At 41.6% G+C, this 17266-nt stretch overlaps 1 protein-coding gene across 1 annotated transcript in view; it reads right to left on the bottom strand.

Annotated features, from left to right (window-relative positions):
- Positions 1 to 10614: 10614 nt before the first annotated feature.
- Positions 10615 to 17266, bottom strand: part of DDAH1 (dimethylarginine dimethylaminohydrolase 1) — a 152160-nt gene continuing 145508 nt past the window's right edge. The window contains exons 5-6 of the mRNA XM_068965769.1: positions 13124 to 13267; positions 10615 to 10840 (exon numbers count right to left, since the gene is read on the bottom strand). Of these exons, the coding sequence (XP_068821870.1) occupies positions 10724 to 10840; positions 13124 to 13267 (261 nt within the window). The 3' untranslated portion in view covers positions 10615 to 10723. The remainder of the gene's footprint in view (positions 10841 to 13123; positions 13268 to 17266) is intronic.

The raw sequence follows: 17266 nt of genomic DNA, 5'->3' as shown, positions 1-17266 counted from the left end.
GATCTCAGTGATCCTGCTGCAGAAACAACAAGATAGCAGATGGTTCTGTGGACTCAGTTGTGATCCTTTAAAGAGACAATAAAAACTCTTGATTTGAAAAAAAAAAAGAAAAAAAGAAACCATTGTCAAAGCCAACGTCTTGAAGATTTACGAACATGTTTTCTTCCAAAAGTTACATATTTTTATTCTTATACTTAGGTGTTTGAGCCATTTTGAATTAATTTTTATATATGGTGCAAGGGAAGGGTCTACCTTTATTCTTTTGTGTGTGGATATATAGTTGTTTCAGGAGTGTTTGTTGAGAAATCTATCCCCCAACTGAACAGTTTCGACCTTGTTGAAAAAGTTGACCATAGACACATGGGTTTATTTCTTGACTCTCAGTTCTATCTCATTGATCTATGTATCTCTCTTTATTCTAGTACCACATTGTTTTGATTACTCTTAGTTTTGAACTTTGAAGGAGGTCTGAGTCCTACAAATTTATTTTTCTTTTTCAGTATTGTTTTCTTCAGTTGTTTGGGGTTCCTTGAAATTCCGTATGAATTTTAGAATCAGCTTGCCAGTTTCTACGAAGAAGTCAGTTAGGATTCTGGTGGATATTTCGTGAGTCTGTAGATAAGGGATTGACATCTTAACAATATTGTGAGTGAGTGAAAGTTGTTCAGTTGTGTCCAACTCTGCTACCCCATGGACTGTAGCCCCCCAAGCTCCTTTGTCCATGGAATTCTCCAGGCAAGAATACTGGAGTGGGTTGTCATTCCTTTCTTTAGGGGATCTTCCCGACCCAGGAATCAAACTCTGGTCTCCTAGATTGCAGGCATAGTCTTTACCACTTCAGCCACCAAGGAAGCCCTTAACAACATTAAGTAGCCTAACAGATAAACATGAGAGGGTTTTCCATTTACTTAGCTCCTCTTTGATTTCTTTTATCAATGGTTTCTAAGTTTCAGAGTATAAGGTCTGCACTTTATTCCTAAGTAATTTATTCTTTCTGATGCTGTTATAAATGTAATTATTTTTCTTTGTTTTATTTTTGGATTGTTTATCACATGTATATAAATGCAATTGACTTTTAAAATATTGATCTTGTATCCTAACACCTTGATGAACTCATGTATTAGTTCTATCCATTTTTTTTTTTAGTGGGTCCCTTAGGATTTTCTCTGTATAAAATCATGTCATCATGTCAATCTCTCTGAATAGAGAGAGTTTTCCTTCTTCCTTTCCAATCTGGATGCCTACAGTTTAGCCTACACCTCCAAGGAATCTACCAATTGCTTTTCACTACAACCTCCACTGTTTTTGAACACATCTTTAGACAATTTCTTTATACTCTGTTGCAAAAGGAGTCAGCTTTTTGATGAGAATTTGGAACTCTGTTCTACAGCGTGCTTCTTTTCCTGGGCAAAGTCTCTGAGGCAATGTTCTGCAGCTTGAGTGGAGACAATGGTATGCCCCTCTCTGAGTGACCTCTTTGCTTTAGTTGCTATGTGCTAGGTGGAGGGGGACAGTAGCCTAAAGTCTTTTTGACTTGCCTCTCCTTGCTGGCACCCCGACTCTGAAGCAGAGGCAAGGGTCTTTAGGGCCCCAGTATTCTCCCTGGTACAAGGCTCAGGGTAGAGCCTCTGTCTCATGAGTGGGGCTAGGAGAAAGACAGGAGCCCCCACCCTCTGGCCACACTTGTCTAGTGTCAACAACAGGTAGTTGAGGGCAAGATGAGCAATGCTAACCTTTCACCTTTTTGGGTGCTGCAGCTCCAGAGGGCCCCACGCTCTTGGCTCGCAGTCTGGAGTGGAGGGATATCCCACTGAGCTGGGAGGGGAGAAAGAAGGGTGCAGGTTCAAATACCACAGAGTCTCCTTGATCTGACAAAGTTCCATAGATTTTCTTGACTAAAATTCTTCATTTGATATATACACTTATAACCATTTCCAGAGACTTTAAATATTTCTTTAAAAACTTTTTTTTTTTTCAGTTTTGGAAAGGAGCCAGCCATCTATATTCTGATACTGTCATACTGGAAGTGGAAGCCTTATTACTTTTATTTAATAGATGAGGACAGTGTTCACAGATAATGAGACTGGGGAAGTGAGGGTTAGAGGGGAAAGAAAGTCAGTGAGGATCAAGACAGTACAAATACCTAATCATAGACTTCCAGGGTGGAGAAGGAAATGGCAACCCACTCCAGTGTTCTTGCCTGGAGAATCCCAGGGACGGGGGAGCCTGGTGGGCTGCCATCTATGGGGCTGCACAGAGTCAGACATGACTGAAGGGACTTAGCAGCAGCAGCAGCAGCAGCAGCAGCAGCAGCAGACTTCCCAGGGTGGTGAAGGATGTTGGATGCTACCTACATCAGATTTAACTGGATAGAGCAATCCCTGCAACCACTCTTGGATGTGGTCTTTTAGTTTCTACTTGAACACCCCCCAAGAATGGGGGAACTCACTACTATTAGTTTAGACTGAATATTATCCCCACAAGCAACATAACCATGTAAAATCAAAACAGCTCGTGCCTAGCAAGGCTGACTATATGTAGAAACAAAAGGAGAAAATGCAGAAAATAGGTTCTTTGGAATTCTAAGCAACTTTATGTCACCAGCGGGTCATGGGCACACAGTGAAAAGGCAACTAGCTGTTTCTGGACACCAGGTGCCCAAGTGACTGCACTAATTTTAGAACTAACATAGTGTTTACTAAAGAGGTCCAGGACTCATGGGTCTGGAATGTGCCATTCTCTCACCCTCAGGCTGTGCAGACTCTTGTTCTACTGTTGATTCTGCTCCAACGATTTTCTGATACTGAGAGAGAGAACCACAGAACTGGCACGTGCCTAAGGAATTTGCTAAGAAATAGGATTTAAATGCCAACGTTGAGAGACAGAGATGGTGATGACTACTCTCTGAAGGGTCGAGAGCTCATTTTCCTCATGTCATTGTGCTGATCATCTTCTACTCTCCCCGGATCCTTTCTCTACCCTTCTCTGCCAGTTCTGTGCTGGCCCCTGCAAGGGGTATCACCTTGGACCCCCACTAGCCATCTTGACATTGTGTCTAGTCGACGGGGAGCACCAGCAGGTCAGAAAGTGAGAAAGGAGAAACCTGGTCTCTGGCGGAGCTGCGGCCCTTCATTCTCTCTTCTGGATCCAGCGGCAGCATTTCCCGTCCTCGTCCTGCTGTGTTTAGGGCTGCTGCTCACAACTCGTTTCTGGGCATCTCACCCACTCTCCCTTGTTTGTATGTTGAACATTCACATCTTGGAAACAGACCTTTGTGAAAAATCTCTTCATTTGATACAAATGGGAGTGAATTCTACTTCCTATCAGATAGATTCCTTGTTACCACCTTTGTTGCTGTTTGTTGTTCAGTCACTAAGTCATGTCTAACTCCTTGCAGCCCCATGGACTGCAGCACGCCAGGCTTCCCTGTCCTTCACCATCTCCCGGAGATGTGCTCAACATGTGCTCAAACTCATGTTCCTTGAGTCAGTGATGCCATCCAACCATCTCATCCTCTGTCATCCCTTGCCATGGTAATAATGTTCCATCTGTCTCCCTTAATTATTATTAAGCCTAGAAAGAAAGCAAGCCCCGTATTGCTGTCCTAACATTAACTCCAGGGGAATCTCAGATGCTCATCTGAGTCCCATGTAAACAAAGTAGATGACTTTGTTCATATCCTGTCCTGGAATTTTAAGCCTCTGTTGGATCCATGGCCGTGACTCTGTTTATTCCAAACCTCTTTCCAGAGGTAGAAGAGCTAACATTTCAACTGTTGCTTGGAATCAGAACTTGTTTGGTTCCTGAACTTTTCCTGCAGTGGGGTAAAATATGCAGAGTTTGAAATATGCATTCTTGTACCTTGATGGGAGAGTGGGAAATTTCAACACATAGCACATGGTTTGGTTTCTTTGCTTAATTTTGAGCAGTTGTCCTCCGAGTTCTGGCCCAAAGCTCTGTCTAATCAATAGGCATCCTTGTCTGTGGGCAGGAACTTAAAAAAAAATATTAAAAAAAAGTTTAAGCATAGGAAAAGCAAACCACCTTCAGAAGTCTGTGTTAATTCACCCAAACTCTTCCTTTGTATTCATAGCTAAATGACTAAACTTTCTATTTATAAATAGAGAGGGCTTCCCAAGACCTAGGGACCCATCGCTGCTTGTAGGCATTCATGTCACAAGCCAGCCCAAGCTATATTTTACCAAGTGGTTAAGGGGCAAACTGGTTTGAATCTTTTATTTATTTATAGTGACTAACATACTTGGCACTTACACGTTCTCCCAAAAGCCTGATAAACCCCCTTATCTTGTGCTTTAAGTGGTTCGGCTTTCACTGAGTTAGAAATGAGTGTTTGGAGAGGGAAGGGAGATGAGGACCATTCCGACTTGCCAGAAGTTCCCTAAGGTAGGTATATCTTTGGAGCAGCCTTGTCGGGGACCAAGGAAACCTGTAAATTCACCACAGAAGCCGTCAGGCCAGCTTAGAGGCATCAGTGATGAAAATTCTGAGTTATTTCTGGAGTAGGTGATTGATGTGTCAAATAGAAGATGACATTTTGATGGGCTCCAGACTTGTGATAGGAGTTAATGAGGATAATGATGATGATAATGATATTTACATTATACCTTTCTTCCAAAGAACCCTCTAGTCCTTTTATCTCATTTGCCTTGAAAATATCCGCTTGGAGTTGGGAGAGGAAGGTGTTATTAATCTGTTTTTCAGGAGAGAAAATAGAAAGTTAATTGCCCAGCTCTCATTTTCATGATGAGAAGAGATATTTCAGTGATGAATTATATTTGGGGAGATTAAGTTTAGAAGAACACCAGACTCAGTTCCCGGTCATTGCATACAATGCTGCCATATCATATTCCATTTGTACAACTCCTTGTCCCCAAAGTCTTCAGGGGACACTCCCAGACTGCCAAAGTGAGTGAAAGTGAAAATCGTTCAGTCGTGTCTGACTCTGTGACTCCATGGACTAGACAGTCCATGGAATTCTCCAGGCCAGACTACTGGAGTGGGTAGCTGTTTCCTTCTCCAGGGGCTCTTCCCAACCCATGGATTGAACCCAGGTTTCTCACGTTGCAGATGGATTCTTTACCAGCTGAGCCACAAGAAAAGCCCAAGAATATAGGAGTGGGTAGCCTATCCCTTTTCCAGCGGATCTTTCTGACCCAGGAATCAAACTGGGGTCTCCTGCATTGCAGATGGATTCTTTACCAACTGAGCTATCAGGGAAGCCCCAGTTCTGCCCTAATATCCAAAGCCCTTGACATTCCAACATCCATTGTCTCACTGTGCTCTTGTATTTGTTGTCTCATGTTTCAGCCAAACAAACCCATTTGCTGGGCTCTACCATGTGACCTGATAGCCCCATTCTCCTTTCATAATGTTTACTACACTTTCTGTAACTTGTTTAACGTCTGTCTTCCAACGTGGATGTGAATTCTAGGCAAGCAGTGGTAGGTACCACTGTATTGCCAGGGCCCAGCAGAGTTAATGGGCACACAGTAGGTGCCTCTGAAGTGCACACCATGCTCTCCTACCTCCCAGCCTTTGCTCTTGCTATTTCCCAGGCCTCCATCCTGGCTTACTGAAGCCAGAGCTGACTTTTCAAGGCCAGATTAAGCCCTCCATCTGTTCGCCCCTACTCAGGAACCACCATGGCACCGTGCTTTTTGGTGGTTCCCTTACCTTCTGTTGTGTCACCATCATCTGGGTACTTGTGTGGTCTTCCTTTCCTGCCCTTCTCAGATTGTCAGCTCTTGAAAGACAGAAGCTGCACCCAGGAGCCTGGCACAGTGTGTGTGTGTGTGCATGTCCAGTCGCTTAGTCATGTCCGACTCTGTGATCCCATGGACTGTAGCCCACCAGGCTCCTCTGTCCATAGGATTCTCCAGGCAAGAATACTGGAGTGGGCTGGCAGAGTGTGGGCACTTGCTAAACTGCTCACGTGTTTGTTGTTGTTGTTGTTCATTCACTAAGTTGTGTGCGACTCTTTGAGACCCCATGGACTGCAGCATGCCAGGCCACCCTGTCCCTCACTCTCTCCCAGAGTTTGCCCAAGAACGTATCCTTTGAATCGGTGATGCCATCCAACTGTCTCATCCTCTGCCACCCTCTTCTCCTTTGGCTCATGTGTCTAAAATGATTGTTGATCAGAATTCTTCATCCAGCAAATTCTCATTTTCAGAATCTGAAGCTTGTCACAAGAGGGGATTTTTATCTTCATTCTTCTGGAAGGCTGGGAGGAAGACCAGTCAGGGAAGCCCTGCTAATTCTTGCCTTAAAAAGTGCCTCCCTAGGACTTCCCTGGTGGTCCAGTGAGCTTTCAATGCGGGGGGCACGGGTGTGACCTCTGGTTGGGGAACTAAGATCCCATGTACTGCATAGTACAGCCCCAAATCAAAAGAAAATAATAATAAAAAACTGTCTCCCTTTCTCCTCTGAGAGTAGCACAGAACCCTGGCACTTGGGTGGAGGGTTCCATTTCCTGTGGGGGCCCAAAGCAGTTTTGCCGGGGGTGGCAGTTGGCAGTTTTTAGCTTCATCACCCATATTAATACTCACCTAAATAATGGAGAACTAACCAGCGCGTCATCAACTGAGAGGTGTGACTAAACCAATGAACTCTCCAAGGGATTTCAGTATTGGTCTGTGCTTCCGGTGGGCTTTTGCATTCACCCTTCAGTTACCGTAAGAAGACTACAGATTGAGCTCACCCTGCGGGTGTGTGAAAGCTTGCATGCAGAACATTTTTGATAGCCTGAAGACCCCGGCTACTAGAAATGTGGGCATGCTGAACATCTGTGATATAACATTCCATATAAATTAGAAAGAGCTGCTGTACAACTGTATCATGAAATATTCAGGGCTGTTAAAATTGCTGATGTAAATCTATATTTATTAACATGGAGAGATGGCCACAATACATTGCCAAGTGAAGGAAGCAGGTTATGAAACAGTGTAATTATATAAAATTATCTCATATTTACATCTGTATCTATGAGGATATTCTCCAAAATTAAAAAAAAAATTATGTATTTGGCTGGGCCAGTTCTTAGCTGCAGCATGCAGGATCTTCATTGTGGCATGCAGACTCTTAGTTAGGGCATATGGGATCTAGTGCCCTGACCAGGGTTCAAACCTGAGCACCCTGCTTTCAGAACTCGAATCTTAGCCCCTGGACCACTAGGGAACTCCTCTCCAAAATTTTAATAGTAGCTATCTGTAGATAATAAAATTTAGGGTATTTTTTCCTATGTTTTATGTTTTTTGGAGGGTATGGTGTGATTTTTATTTTTGTGATGAGCAGTTATTGTCTTTACAATGAGAACAATGAAGCTACTTTCAGTTTGTAAAAAATTGTTGCAAATAAAAAGCCTCATTAAAAAAACCTTCAAATTTCCTTAAAAAAACTGCTTACTGTAAAATAAACAAAACAAAAAACCAAACTCTTGCATGAGCATAACAAAAAAAAACTGTTCAACTGTCTCTATAACTAAGCCATATTATAATGTGCTGATGACAGGTAGGAGTAAAAGAAACCAGGGAAGCTGTTTCGAGGAGGAACACATGTGAAATAAAGGTCTCCTGACCAGGCATGGATAATATGCATACTTTTTAAGCACCAGAAGGATGGAGTATCCTTCAATTATCATTTTAATCCAAGCTTTGGATGGCAGCTGATTTACAGATATAGTATGTCTAATCCCATATCTTACAGGAAAAGAGAAAAAAACCTTCCCATCTCTGATAGCAAGGATATGGTGATTTCATTCATCATAGAAGTTTCTGTTGCAAAAAAGAGACACAGGCTGTCGAGCACAGTACAACTCACACTTTATTCCATCGTGATCGGTATACCTGTAGGATCAGGACAGCAAGAGACTAAAATCAGTGCAGAACTTCTCTGGACTAAAGGGCCGTGAAAGGCATTACTGGTTTTGACACACAGAGTGGATAACCATACATGGCCTGCAAGAGGCTGGTCAGCAAGATAAAATGCACAATAAATCTAACACCATGTGGAAATCATTTCTGGGTTTTGTAGGGTGTTAAGGAGTAAATAATTACAAAGATTGACATGCAACTCTAAATAAGTCACATTGTTCATCTGTAGACTATTTCCCCCGTTCGGGATGAAGAGAGAGCCTTAGGAATCTGTTCACAGTAGAGCAATCAATACACAGGAGAGAGATCTGCCTGCTGATTTCTATAGCAATCTGTCACAGTTGAGAAATAATGCCGCTTCATGTACTTTCTCTGTGTTGTCCTTAGTAAGCTGAATCTTATCGACCACGAGATTCCAACTCAACTGTTATTTACTTACATACAATTTCTAATGTCCTTATAATGTCAAAAAGCAGTTTCTGTTAGTTTATCCTTGTAAATCACATGGGACAAAAGAGGAACCTATATAATGGGGTAATGGGTTGTCTTTCCTCTTCAAAGATACTATTATGCTGATGAGTACACCAAAGAAAGACTATTAGTATTCTGCAAGTATTTTAGGTTTTCACATCATCATATCACAGAGAGGGTCCAAAGAAGCCAGTCTTGTAGGTGATGGAAGAGTGCAGAATAAGATTCTGTAGAAGAGGCACATAGATTCTAAGTGATTTCTTGAGACAAAGAGAACGAAAGATGGAAAGACGCAAAGAAAAAGAAAAGTGAAAACAGCCTTCTCTTAGAACAAACTGTTCAAAAGAAAAATTGATCCACTTTCAATTTACTAAACATAACAGAGAACAGTTCTTTAATTTGCAATGATAGAAATAAAGATATTGAAAATCATAAGCCAATTAGCTTTACTAGTAAGCCTGAAGTGGCTCATTGCATTCATTTTCCCGTGGCTGTTTTTGAGATGTTGAACTCTCCTGGGGAGGATTTCTGTTTTTGCCAGCATAGGGACAGATTTAACCCAAAAGGGCAGCTATAACTGCTGAGGACAGTTTTATTTATTAATTTGGCATGTGGATGACATTCATTCTCTCTGTGGCAAAAATATATTGTTCACCCATGATGAGACAGTTGGAAATATGACAGTGATCAAGATATGTTTTAGTCATAGGATGCATGAAATTAGATATTTGTATGATATGAATATTAAATTTAAGCAAAAAGAAAAAGAAGGAGGAGAAGGAATTTCTTCAAAGTCTGACGTAAAATCATCAAACAAAAAACATAGTGGTTAGGGATGTCTTGTATGCTCAGAGGTTTCTTACTTCCATTCGCTCAGGGGGAGAGAAAATAAAGGAAGGTATTCTCTCTTGGTCACCAAACATAAAGAATGTCTGATTACAAACCTGTAGGTGAGCAGAGCAAGACTTGAAGTAGCATTTCTTAAACTCCCCGAATCTTAAGAAGCCAAAGGCAATATAGGAAAGGTGGAGATGACTGGGAAGTTTGATAACATGCCTGGATCAGTCACCATTCCTTGGAAAGTACCATTTCCTCAGGGTTGCTAAAAGGCTGATTTTTTCAGGTTTAAGTAAAAGACAACTATCTCTCCCTCTGCTGCAGCATTGTTATTTGTTAAGAGATGTGTGTCAGTTTAAGCTTGTATAACGGGAAGGCTAGACAGGAAATAAATTTCCATTGAATTCCACGGTAAATGTTGGATATGTCAACGTAGAATTGTCCATTGTCTGCAGTTGGTTTCAAGCACCAAGCCTATCATTTCCTGAACATGCTCCAAATGGCTTGCACCAGCCCATCTACAATCATTGTTAAATGTAATGACTCTTTCGAAAGGAATAACTCTGTAGATCAGGAAGAGTGTAGGGGTAGAAGGGTGGAAGCAGGGTGAGTTACAACCGGGGGGAAATGAAAATGAGTTAGACGAAAAAAATTCAGTCTATTCCTCAAGGTCTGTAAATGGCCAGTAATGAAGCAAAAATTCATGGAATGTGACTTAAAGACTTCCTGAAGTGTTGTACCCATGGAGTGTTTCCAAGCTTCTTGATCTGCAGTCCCCTAGCAACCATCTGATGCTGAATTCACCTTCCTAGTTGTGGTGCCCTGCTTCGTCTGGAATTTAGATCTCTGGGGCAAACTCCATTGGGAATTGCCTCTGTGTAGTTAAGTCTCCCCTCAACAGCTGCTCTGATTTTCGTCACACTTCTGCTAAGGTGGACCCTTCTGGGGGTCAGTGGTGTGATGGCAGAGATGCAGCCGTGAGGCGGAGAAGACTAATGAGAGACAAAGTCCGCTTGCAGGAAGGTGTGGCGAAGGCGGGACCCCAGATTCTAAGGTCAAGGTGACAGCGAAGTAGGAAAAGAAGAAAAAAGAGAGAAGAGGAGAGGATCCCTGGACAGGGAATTTCACAGGAGCCAGAGATGATTAATGACAAACAGAAAGAAAACCCAGTTTATCTGACTGATCAAGAAGACATTCGTCGGCATATATTGGCAACTAAATGATTTTCACACAGATAATACAAACACTAAAACAAGTGTTTCCTTACTAGTATTAATCACATTTCAATAATTCATTAGCTCTATATTTTCTAGATTGCTTAACTCGTTGAGCAAATCCACAGTTTAGGTACCACTGTGAGGGGAGGGGTGGGCGAGGTGCAGAACGAAGGAATGAAACTTAGAATTGTAAACCAGGGTTAGTGGCACAGTGGCACAGGAGATTGTCAGTGAAAACGACAGGAGTGGGTACAGTTACCGGCCTTAGGAGTGCAGTACTGCCGGATACAAGGGAGGGACTGTGACTCAGGAGTCTGCTTTCTTGTTAATTAAAACCGAGCAGCAGGTCAGCAGCCCGTCCACCTTTTCCAGTTCAGAATTGCTCACGGGGATCAGCATATGGTCCTTCAGCTTTTCATAAACCTGTAGGAGAAATCAAGGAAAAGCAGAGAAGGTTCAGTTTCTACCTCTGTTTTCCCCGGCCCTCCAGCCTCAGCCCCAGGCCGCCCCCCCCCACCCTCCACTCTGCCTGGGATAGATAATGCATTTAGCTTGTGAGTTCAGGCTTTTCATACATGGAACCCCAAGGCATGCATGTCACTGAGACCACACCCATGCCCACAGCGAAACCCATAAAGCGAGCAGCACTGGTTAACCACTAGCTCTCTGCTCTAACCTCAAAGCCAAAGATGTGTCAGAAATGTGGTTGTTACTAGCAAGGCCTTTATTCTGCCCTTGTCAGTGCTGGATTAAGTGATATATGAAAGTCTGTGGCCTTGATTTCAGTCTGAGTATGACTCTCTCTCCACACTTTAAAACCCTCTCAACTATAATGTTTCTTTCCTTAACAAGCTAACTAGAAACACTTGCCAAAATATGATTTAAGTGAAGGGTTTCAGGTCAAAGTGCTTTTAAATGACAGGTGTGAATTTTAGAGCATCTTTTGACATGAATAGAAAGAAAGCATGTGTCAAACCTTCAAATAAACAGTAAACAGATTTTTCTCTGATGATAAATCAAAGCATATTGTTTTTTAAAAAAATCACTTGAAAATATACTGTCTAAAACCAATCCACCATGCTTCTGTAGAGTGTACTTGGTTCCTTAAAATTTGGTACCATGGTTAATTAAGAGTGGTGGAATTAGAGCTGCGTTCCAGCCCCAATTCTGTCAACTCGTGGTTTCAAGTGTGATTTCAGTCAATTAGCATCCCCATGGGATTATTTTTCTGTAAGACTGGAATAATATTAGTGCCTGCGCGGGCTGCTGTAATGGATGGATAGGGTAATGCATACAGCACGCCAGGCACAGTGCCTGGCACAGAGAAAGCCCTCTATAAACATGAATAGTGTTCCTGTTTTTGGTGATAGACCCAGGGCTGAATTCAGAAGCAGTTAATGATAATCCCACTATCGCATGGTTGATGTGGCTTAAGAGGTAGGTATGAACGATCCAGAGCTCCATTTCCCCAGGTAAGTTCAGTGACCAGGGTGCTTACTGATACTGCAGATTCCAGGGTGGAAGTCCAGGAACCTGTATTTTTAACTACTTTGATGCACATTAAGATATGAGATCCAGTATTCATTTGAGAGCTGGTTAAGACACAGTCTGGGGCATTAGAGGTCCTCTATTTTCCTCAGATTCACACTTTTGGCCATGAAAATAGAAAAAAAGAAAATCTGCTTATCCTCCTCCCCTTCTCCCTTTTTAATCTGCTGAGGGAGATCCTGATTATGAGAATCAGCCTAGTAATTATACAGTACTGAATTTTTAAAAGGTAGCAAAACTGTTTTATAAAAATGTTAAACCTAAGATACATGCATATGAAAAAAAGAGAGATCGATGGCTATTAAGGCTCTTCTGTAATGCTTCGTATAGATATCTTGTTCCTTTGGGCAGACATGATGCTGAAATGCCTAAAAAGGATATGAACCCTTAAAGGATCTATGGATGAGCACTTTTGGATCTGTTTGGTATGATTAAAATGAAATTACTAAAGTGTACAGGTAAGACTGGCAGAGTGCTCTGAAAGACTGGGAAGACCAGTCTTTCTCTCAGACCAGGAAAGAATTCCATACCGAGGAGGCAATTCCCTGTTTAGAACACAAATGAAGAGATACTTATAGGGCCCAGCTGGCTGGTTCTGAATGTGCAATATTTTATATTTCTTCCTGTTTTCTCCTTTCAAGACTTTGCTGCCTAGGATGTGTAGCCCTTGCTTTTAGCCCTTGCTTTTCTGCAGCCCTGACAATGAGCACTCTTCTCTTTGGGTCATTCCTATTTCTCTGCCTTAAGGAATAAATGACCCTCTGTTGAGGGGCAGCTTAGATTTGTCAGAAATAATGACACAGTTGACCTGTGTAGGTGTCTGTGCTTGCTGAGCATGTGAGTGTCAGGAAGTACATTTAATCAGAGCTGGAGCACAGACTCGGGAGATCCAATACTCATTTGAAAGGCTATGAATACCAGGCACGATCATCTCAATTACTCTGCATGCATTACTGAGCAACGACACTAATGAGAAGAGCGAGCTAAATAAACTTTCCTTTGGCCCTAAATTATGTTATCCTTTGGGCTTTCCTAATGATATGTTTAGGGGGAAAGTAAGCCCCTGTTATTTGTCACTCGATCGTGAAAAAAATCTTTAGGCAGGAAGGTTTTGAGGAGGTCTCCCCAGCTACTGTGGCAGGAAGGACGTTTTATTACCTTGGCACTTTCTGGGTACTCTTCTGGGGTTCGGTGCAGCAAGACGTGGCCTTTGCTGGGGATATTCAGGTATAGGCAGTTTGCGGCCGTGTCATCAGGCACCGTGAGCTTGTCGTAGCGATGATCACTCATCTGTTGCATGATCTATAGAGAGATACAAAGTGGGCCTGAGCAGAGCGTCTCCCACATTGGCCAACAGGCGGGCAATGTGGCAGGATAAAAGCTTGCAACCTCCACCTAAGCATGCTCCTCTGTGTTGAAGTTTGTCCATTACCTCCAGTCACTTAAAACCAGAAAAGGAAAAGCAGATGTAACTATGGTTCTTTGGAAGAATTGTAGGGGTTCTTTTAAAAGTGTTTTTAAGGGTTTTAAAATGTTTAATTTTTAAGTTTTTGTTCATAAGATCTATCAGAAAGACACACAGACAAAAGGCCCCACTGGGGTTTTGACGATATCCTTGGCTGAGTTAGCAGGACTGCTCTGGTCTATAGGGAAAAGGACTATAGCAGCCATCAGAATGGTCAGTTAACTGATTAGCAATAACTGCACATATACATGCACAAACATAATTTCTTCTTCTAGGTGCATTTATTAATAAATTGAATTCACTTGTCTGTTAGCAGGTGCTATCCTTAATACAATGAGCATAAAAATCCCCTGGGGGAGGTGAATGTTAAAATCATATTCCAAGGTCTCACCCCTAGGGATTCTGGTTTGACAGATTTGAGGTGAGGAACAGAAATTTGGATTCTGAGGTCCCTCTGGGTAGTTCTGAGGGAGATGGTCCCTGGACCACACTTGAAGAAAAACCAACTTAGCAAGTCTATTCATCAAGTAATGAGTTTATTAGAACCCTAGTATAAAACAACTTAAAAATAAGACAGATGAATTCTACAAATTAAAAATATTGGTATCTCATCTTTAGCCCCTCAACAAATTAAAACAAAAATGCAAATAACAACCTCCCCCACCCCCCTAACCCCCACCCCATAACACCAAACATATCCAAACATCAAAAGTGAAAACAAGTATTATTTTGGGCTTACTCATGTAGCTTCTTTCCATTCTTTATCGTTATCTATACGTTCGACAGAATCTGCCAAAATGTCATGCCATGAAGATATAACAAGATCTTTTCATTGTCTGGTTCCAATCTACATTTCCAGCTGGGTCTTCCTTTACCCCTCCATATCTGTGTGGAAACGGGCCTTATATTCCTAGAACCCAGAGTTAGGTCTCTTGCGCATTCAGTCACAGAGCCACTGGAAAGTAAGATTTATGTTGGGAAAGAGCGGATGAGACACCAAGCTCCCTGCAGAAACTTCATTCTCAAGAGGATGTGAAGAGTACAGATGATAAGGTCTTCTTGACTCACCATCAGGTAAATCATTCTCTTTTCCTAGTGGGGACTATGTCAAGGGCAGACAGAAACCAGAAGTAATATGGAATATCCTTCACAGAGAAGGAAACATTGGGAGTGGGGATGAGCTTAAGCACTAGGTCAAAGGTGCAGAGACACAAAGATAAACAGGGAAATGTCCAGTTTTTGAAGAGGTCACAGCCTGCTGGAGGAGACTGTCAGACAAAGAGACAATTGTATTACAGTAAGAACAAGCAGAGCACCATGCTAATAATTTTGTATGTATTATTGAATCTCCAAATTCCCATTTTACAGATCAAGAAAATGGACTGAGAGAGGTCAAAAACCTTGACCAGGCTCATGCAGGTAGATTTAAATCCAGATTTGTGCAACTCAAAACTTAATTTATTAATCATCTCACTTTGCTCTCTTTCTTAATCTTCAGAGCTGCAGCAAAATCTTTGTCCTACAAAGTACTATATCATTTATTTTTCACTTATTTGGTACTTTTAATTTATGGTAAAAACTGACCATGGTACCATTTATCATGGTACTATTTCTTCTCTTTTCATGTGTAATCTTATTAAGGCATGGTACAGTTTGGATTTGACTGGACATCTCTCTTGCACTTTTTAATTTAAATTGTTCCCTGAGAGGAAAGACCCATAGGATGAATCACCCACCAGTAGGGTGGGCACTTCTTTAACACCTAGACTGAGAAAGCTCAGACCTATTCCATACATATGGGCTTCCCAGGTGGCTCAGTGGTAAAGAATTTGCCTGCCAATGCAGGAGATGAAAAAGAGTCAGGTTTGATCCCTGGGTTGGGAAGATTCCCTGAAGGAGGAAATGGCCACCCACTTCAGTATTCTTGCCTGGAAAATCTTATGGACAGAGGATCCTGGCAGGTTACAGTCCATGGGGTTGCAAAGAGTCAGACGTGAGCAAGAACAGCACAGCAGCAGCAGCCATTCGATACATGGACAATTAAGAACTATTCTAAGCAAATTATCAATATATTCAACTTAGCTCTCTTTTTGAAATGGATATGCTGCAAAATAATATGAAGAGGCTTGTTTAAGAGAAAAAAATCCAGACCCAAGTAACTCTGATCTCTTATGAATTGCTATTTAATTATATCTTATGCAGACTTTCTTTTGGCTGCTTTCAAAACACAGTAATAGTAGCTTCCCTTTATCATTGTGTGGGAAGGGACACATTAAGACCATGAACTCTGGAGTAAGACCTGGGTTTGAGTCTCAGTTCTCTCCTCTGTGAGCTATAAAAATTCAAGCTTTTTTTTTTTTTTCACCTCTTAGTTTCCTCATCTATTGTCGTTCAGTTGCTCAGTTGTGTCCGACTCTTTGTGACCCCGTGCACTGCAGACTCCTCATCTATAAAGTTGGGATAATAATGGTCTTTCACACATTTATTATGAAAGATAAATGAAGATAATGACTATACTTAGGCACTGTACTAATCCCTTAATTAGCTACTAGTATTTTACCACAGCATGATCAGACAAACAGGGTTCACGTGGCCAGTCTGCAGTCCCATCTACCATTCTAGCAAACTTTGCCCTTTAACCTCACACTTAAGATAGTTTGTTTTGAGGTAAAGAAATCACCTATGGCTCTTAGTACAAGATGAGCTGAAAGAGAAAGAAGCATAGCAAGTCCATACCTCACAGGCCTGAGTATAACTTCAACGGTCCCATGAGCAGCCTGGCAAATTCCCCACCTCTCAGTCTGACTCATGCCTGTCCGGGGGTGACTATGAAGCAGAAACATGGAATGTTGTACATTCCAGAGGAAGTGTTATCAAGGATGTTATCAGTGCTGACTTCTTGTTTAACCATGAAGGAACAAACTAGAATCTCCAGGGTTATGCCTACCTCAGAAGTGCCCAGCTTCTCTGGAGTAACGGAGACAGAATCCTTCCTTTCCTGCTGTGCTTTGTTAACCTGACCTTCAGCTCGCACCATGCTCCCTCCTATGCACCCCCTTGCCCCCCTCAACCTTCTAGTTTGAACAATACCGCCCCCACTTCCTATGCGCTTGATTTATTGTTCTTCAGTTAACGGTGTTTATGTGAAACGCTAATAGCTGTTTTCCCTTACTCTTTAATGTTTCTCTCTCTTCCGGGTCTTATATGTATGATTTATAACTTCTGGTGGGAACATTCCTAAAATTACTGACATAAGGGTCAGTACCCAACCTAACATTGTTTGAAGATAGTTTCACTTTTTTTCCTCACTATGAGGGAAGGAATTATACTGTTCTTGGTGGGGAAATACTTTAATGCTGGGAATACATAAAGCAATTCACTGATAAATTCTACTGAGAGATACTCTTAAAATAAATGTCTAAATGAAACCACTGAAGCCACCTTAGGAGAAGCTTTGCAATTAATTTATCAAGGCCCCCTGGTTATCATTTTAAGACAGGTTTAAAAATATGCCAAAAGAAATGACTTTTAATAATAGAACAGACCCCATTTGGAGCAGTGAGTAGTTCTGCTTAACTATGGAAGAAAAATTATAAAAGCTCTGTCAGGCATAGTCTTTCTAAATTAAAAGGATTTAGGAAGTGGTAACTATAGATAATAAAAAAAATTACAGTTTTTCCATGAAAAAGCTAAAGGTACTTATTCTAAACACAAAGGGTTTCCATCTTTTGGGACAGGTTTTTCTTTTCCTGTTAGTGATTATTTTCTGTTTTCTTATGTGTTGTTATTGTCTGAATAAGACAGCTTGCATTTATTTATAGCTGTGTTCAGGAGAT

Source organism: Capricornis sumatraensis, chromosome 2 (genome assembly GCF_032405125.1).
Source record: "Capricornis sumatraensis isolate serow.1 chromosome 2, serow.2, whole genome shotgun sequence".
NCBI lineage: Eukaryota > Metazoa > Chordata > Mammalia > Artiodactyla > Bovidae > Capricornis > Capricornis sumatraensis.
The sequence above is the reverse complement of the archived record's forward strand: the minus strand, read 5'-3'. Positions and strand labels throughout refer to the sequence as shown.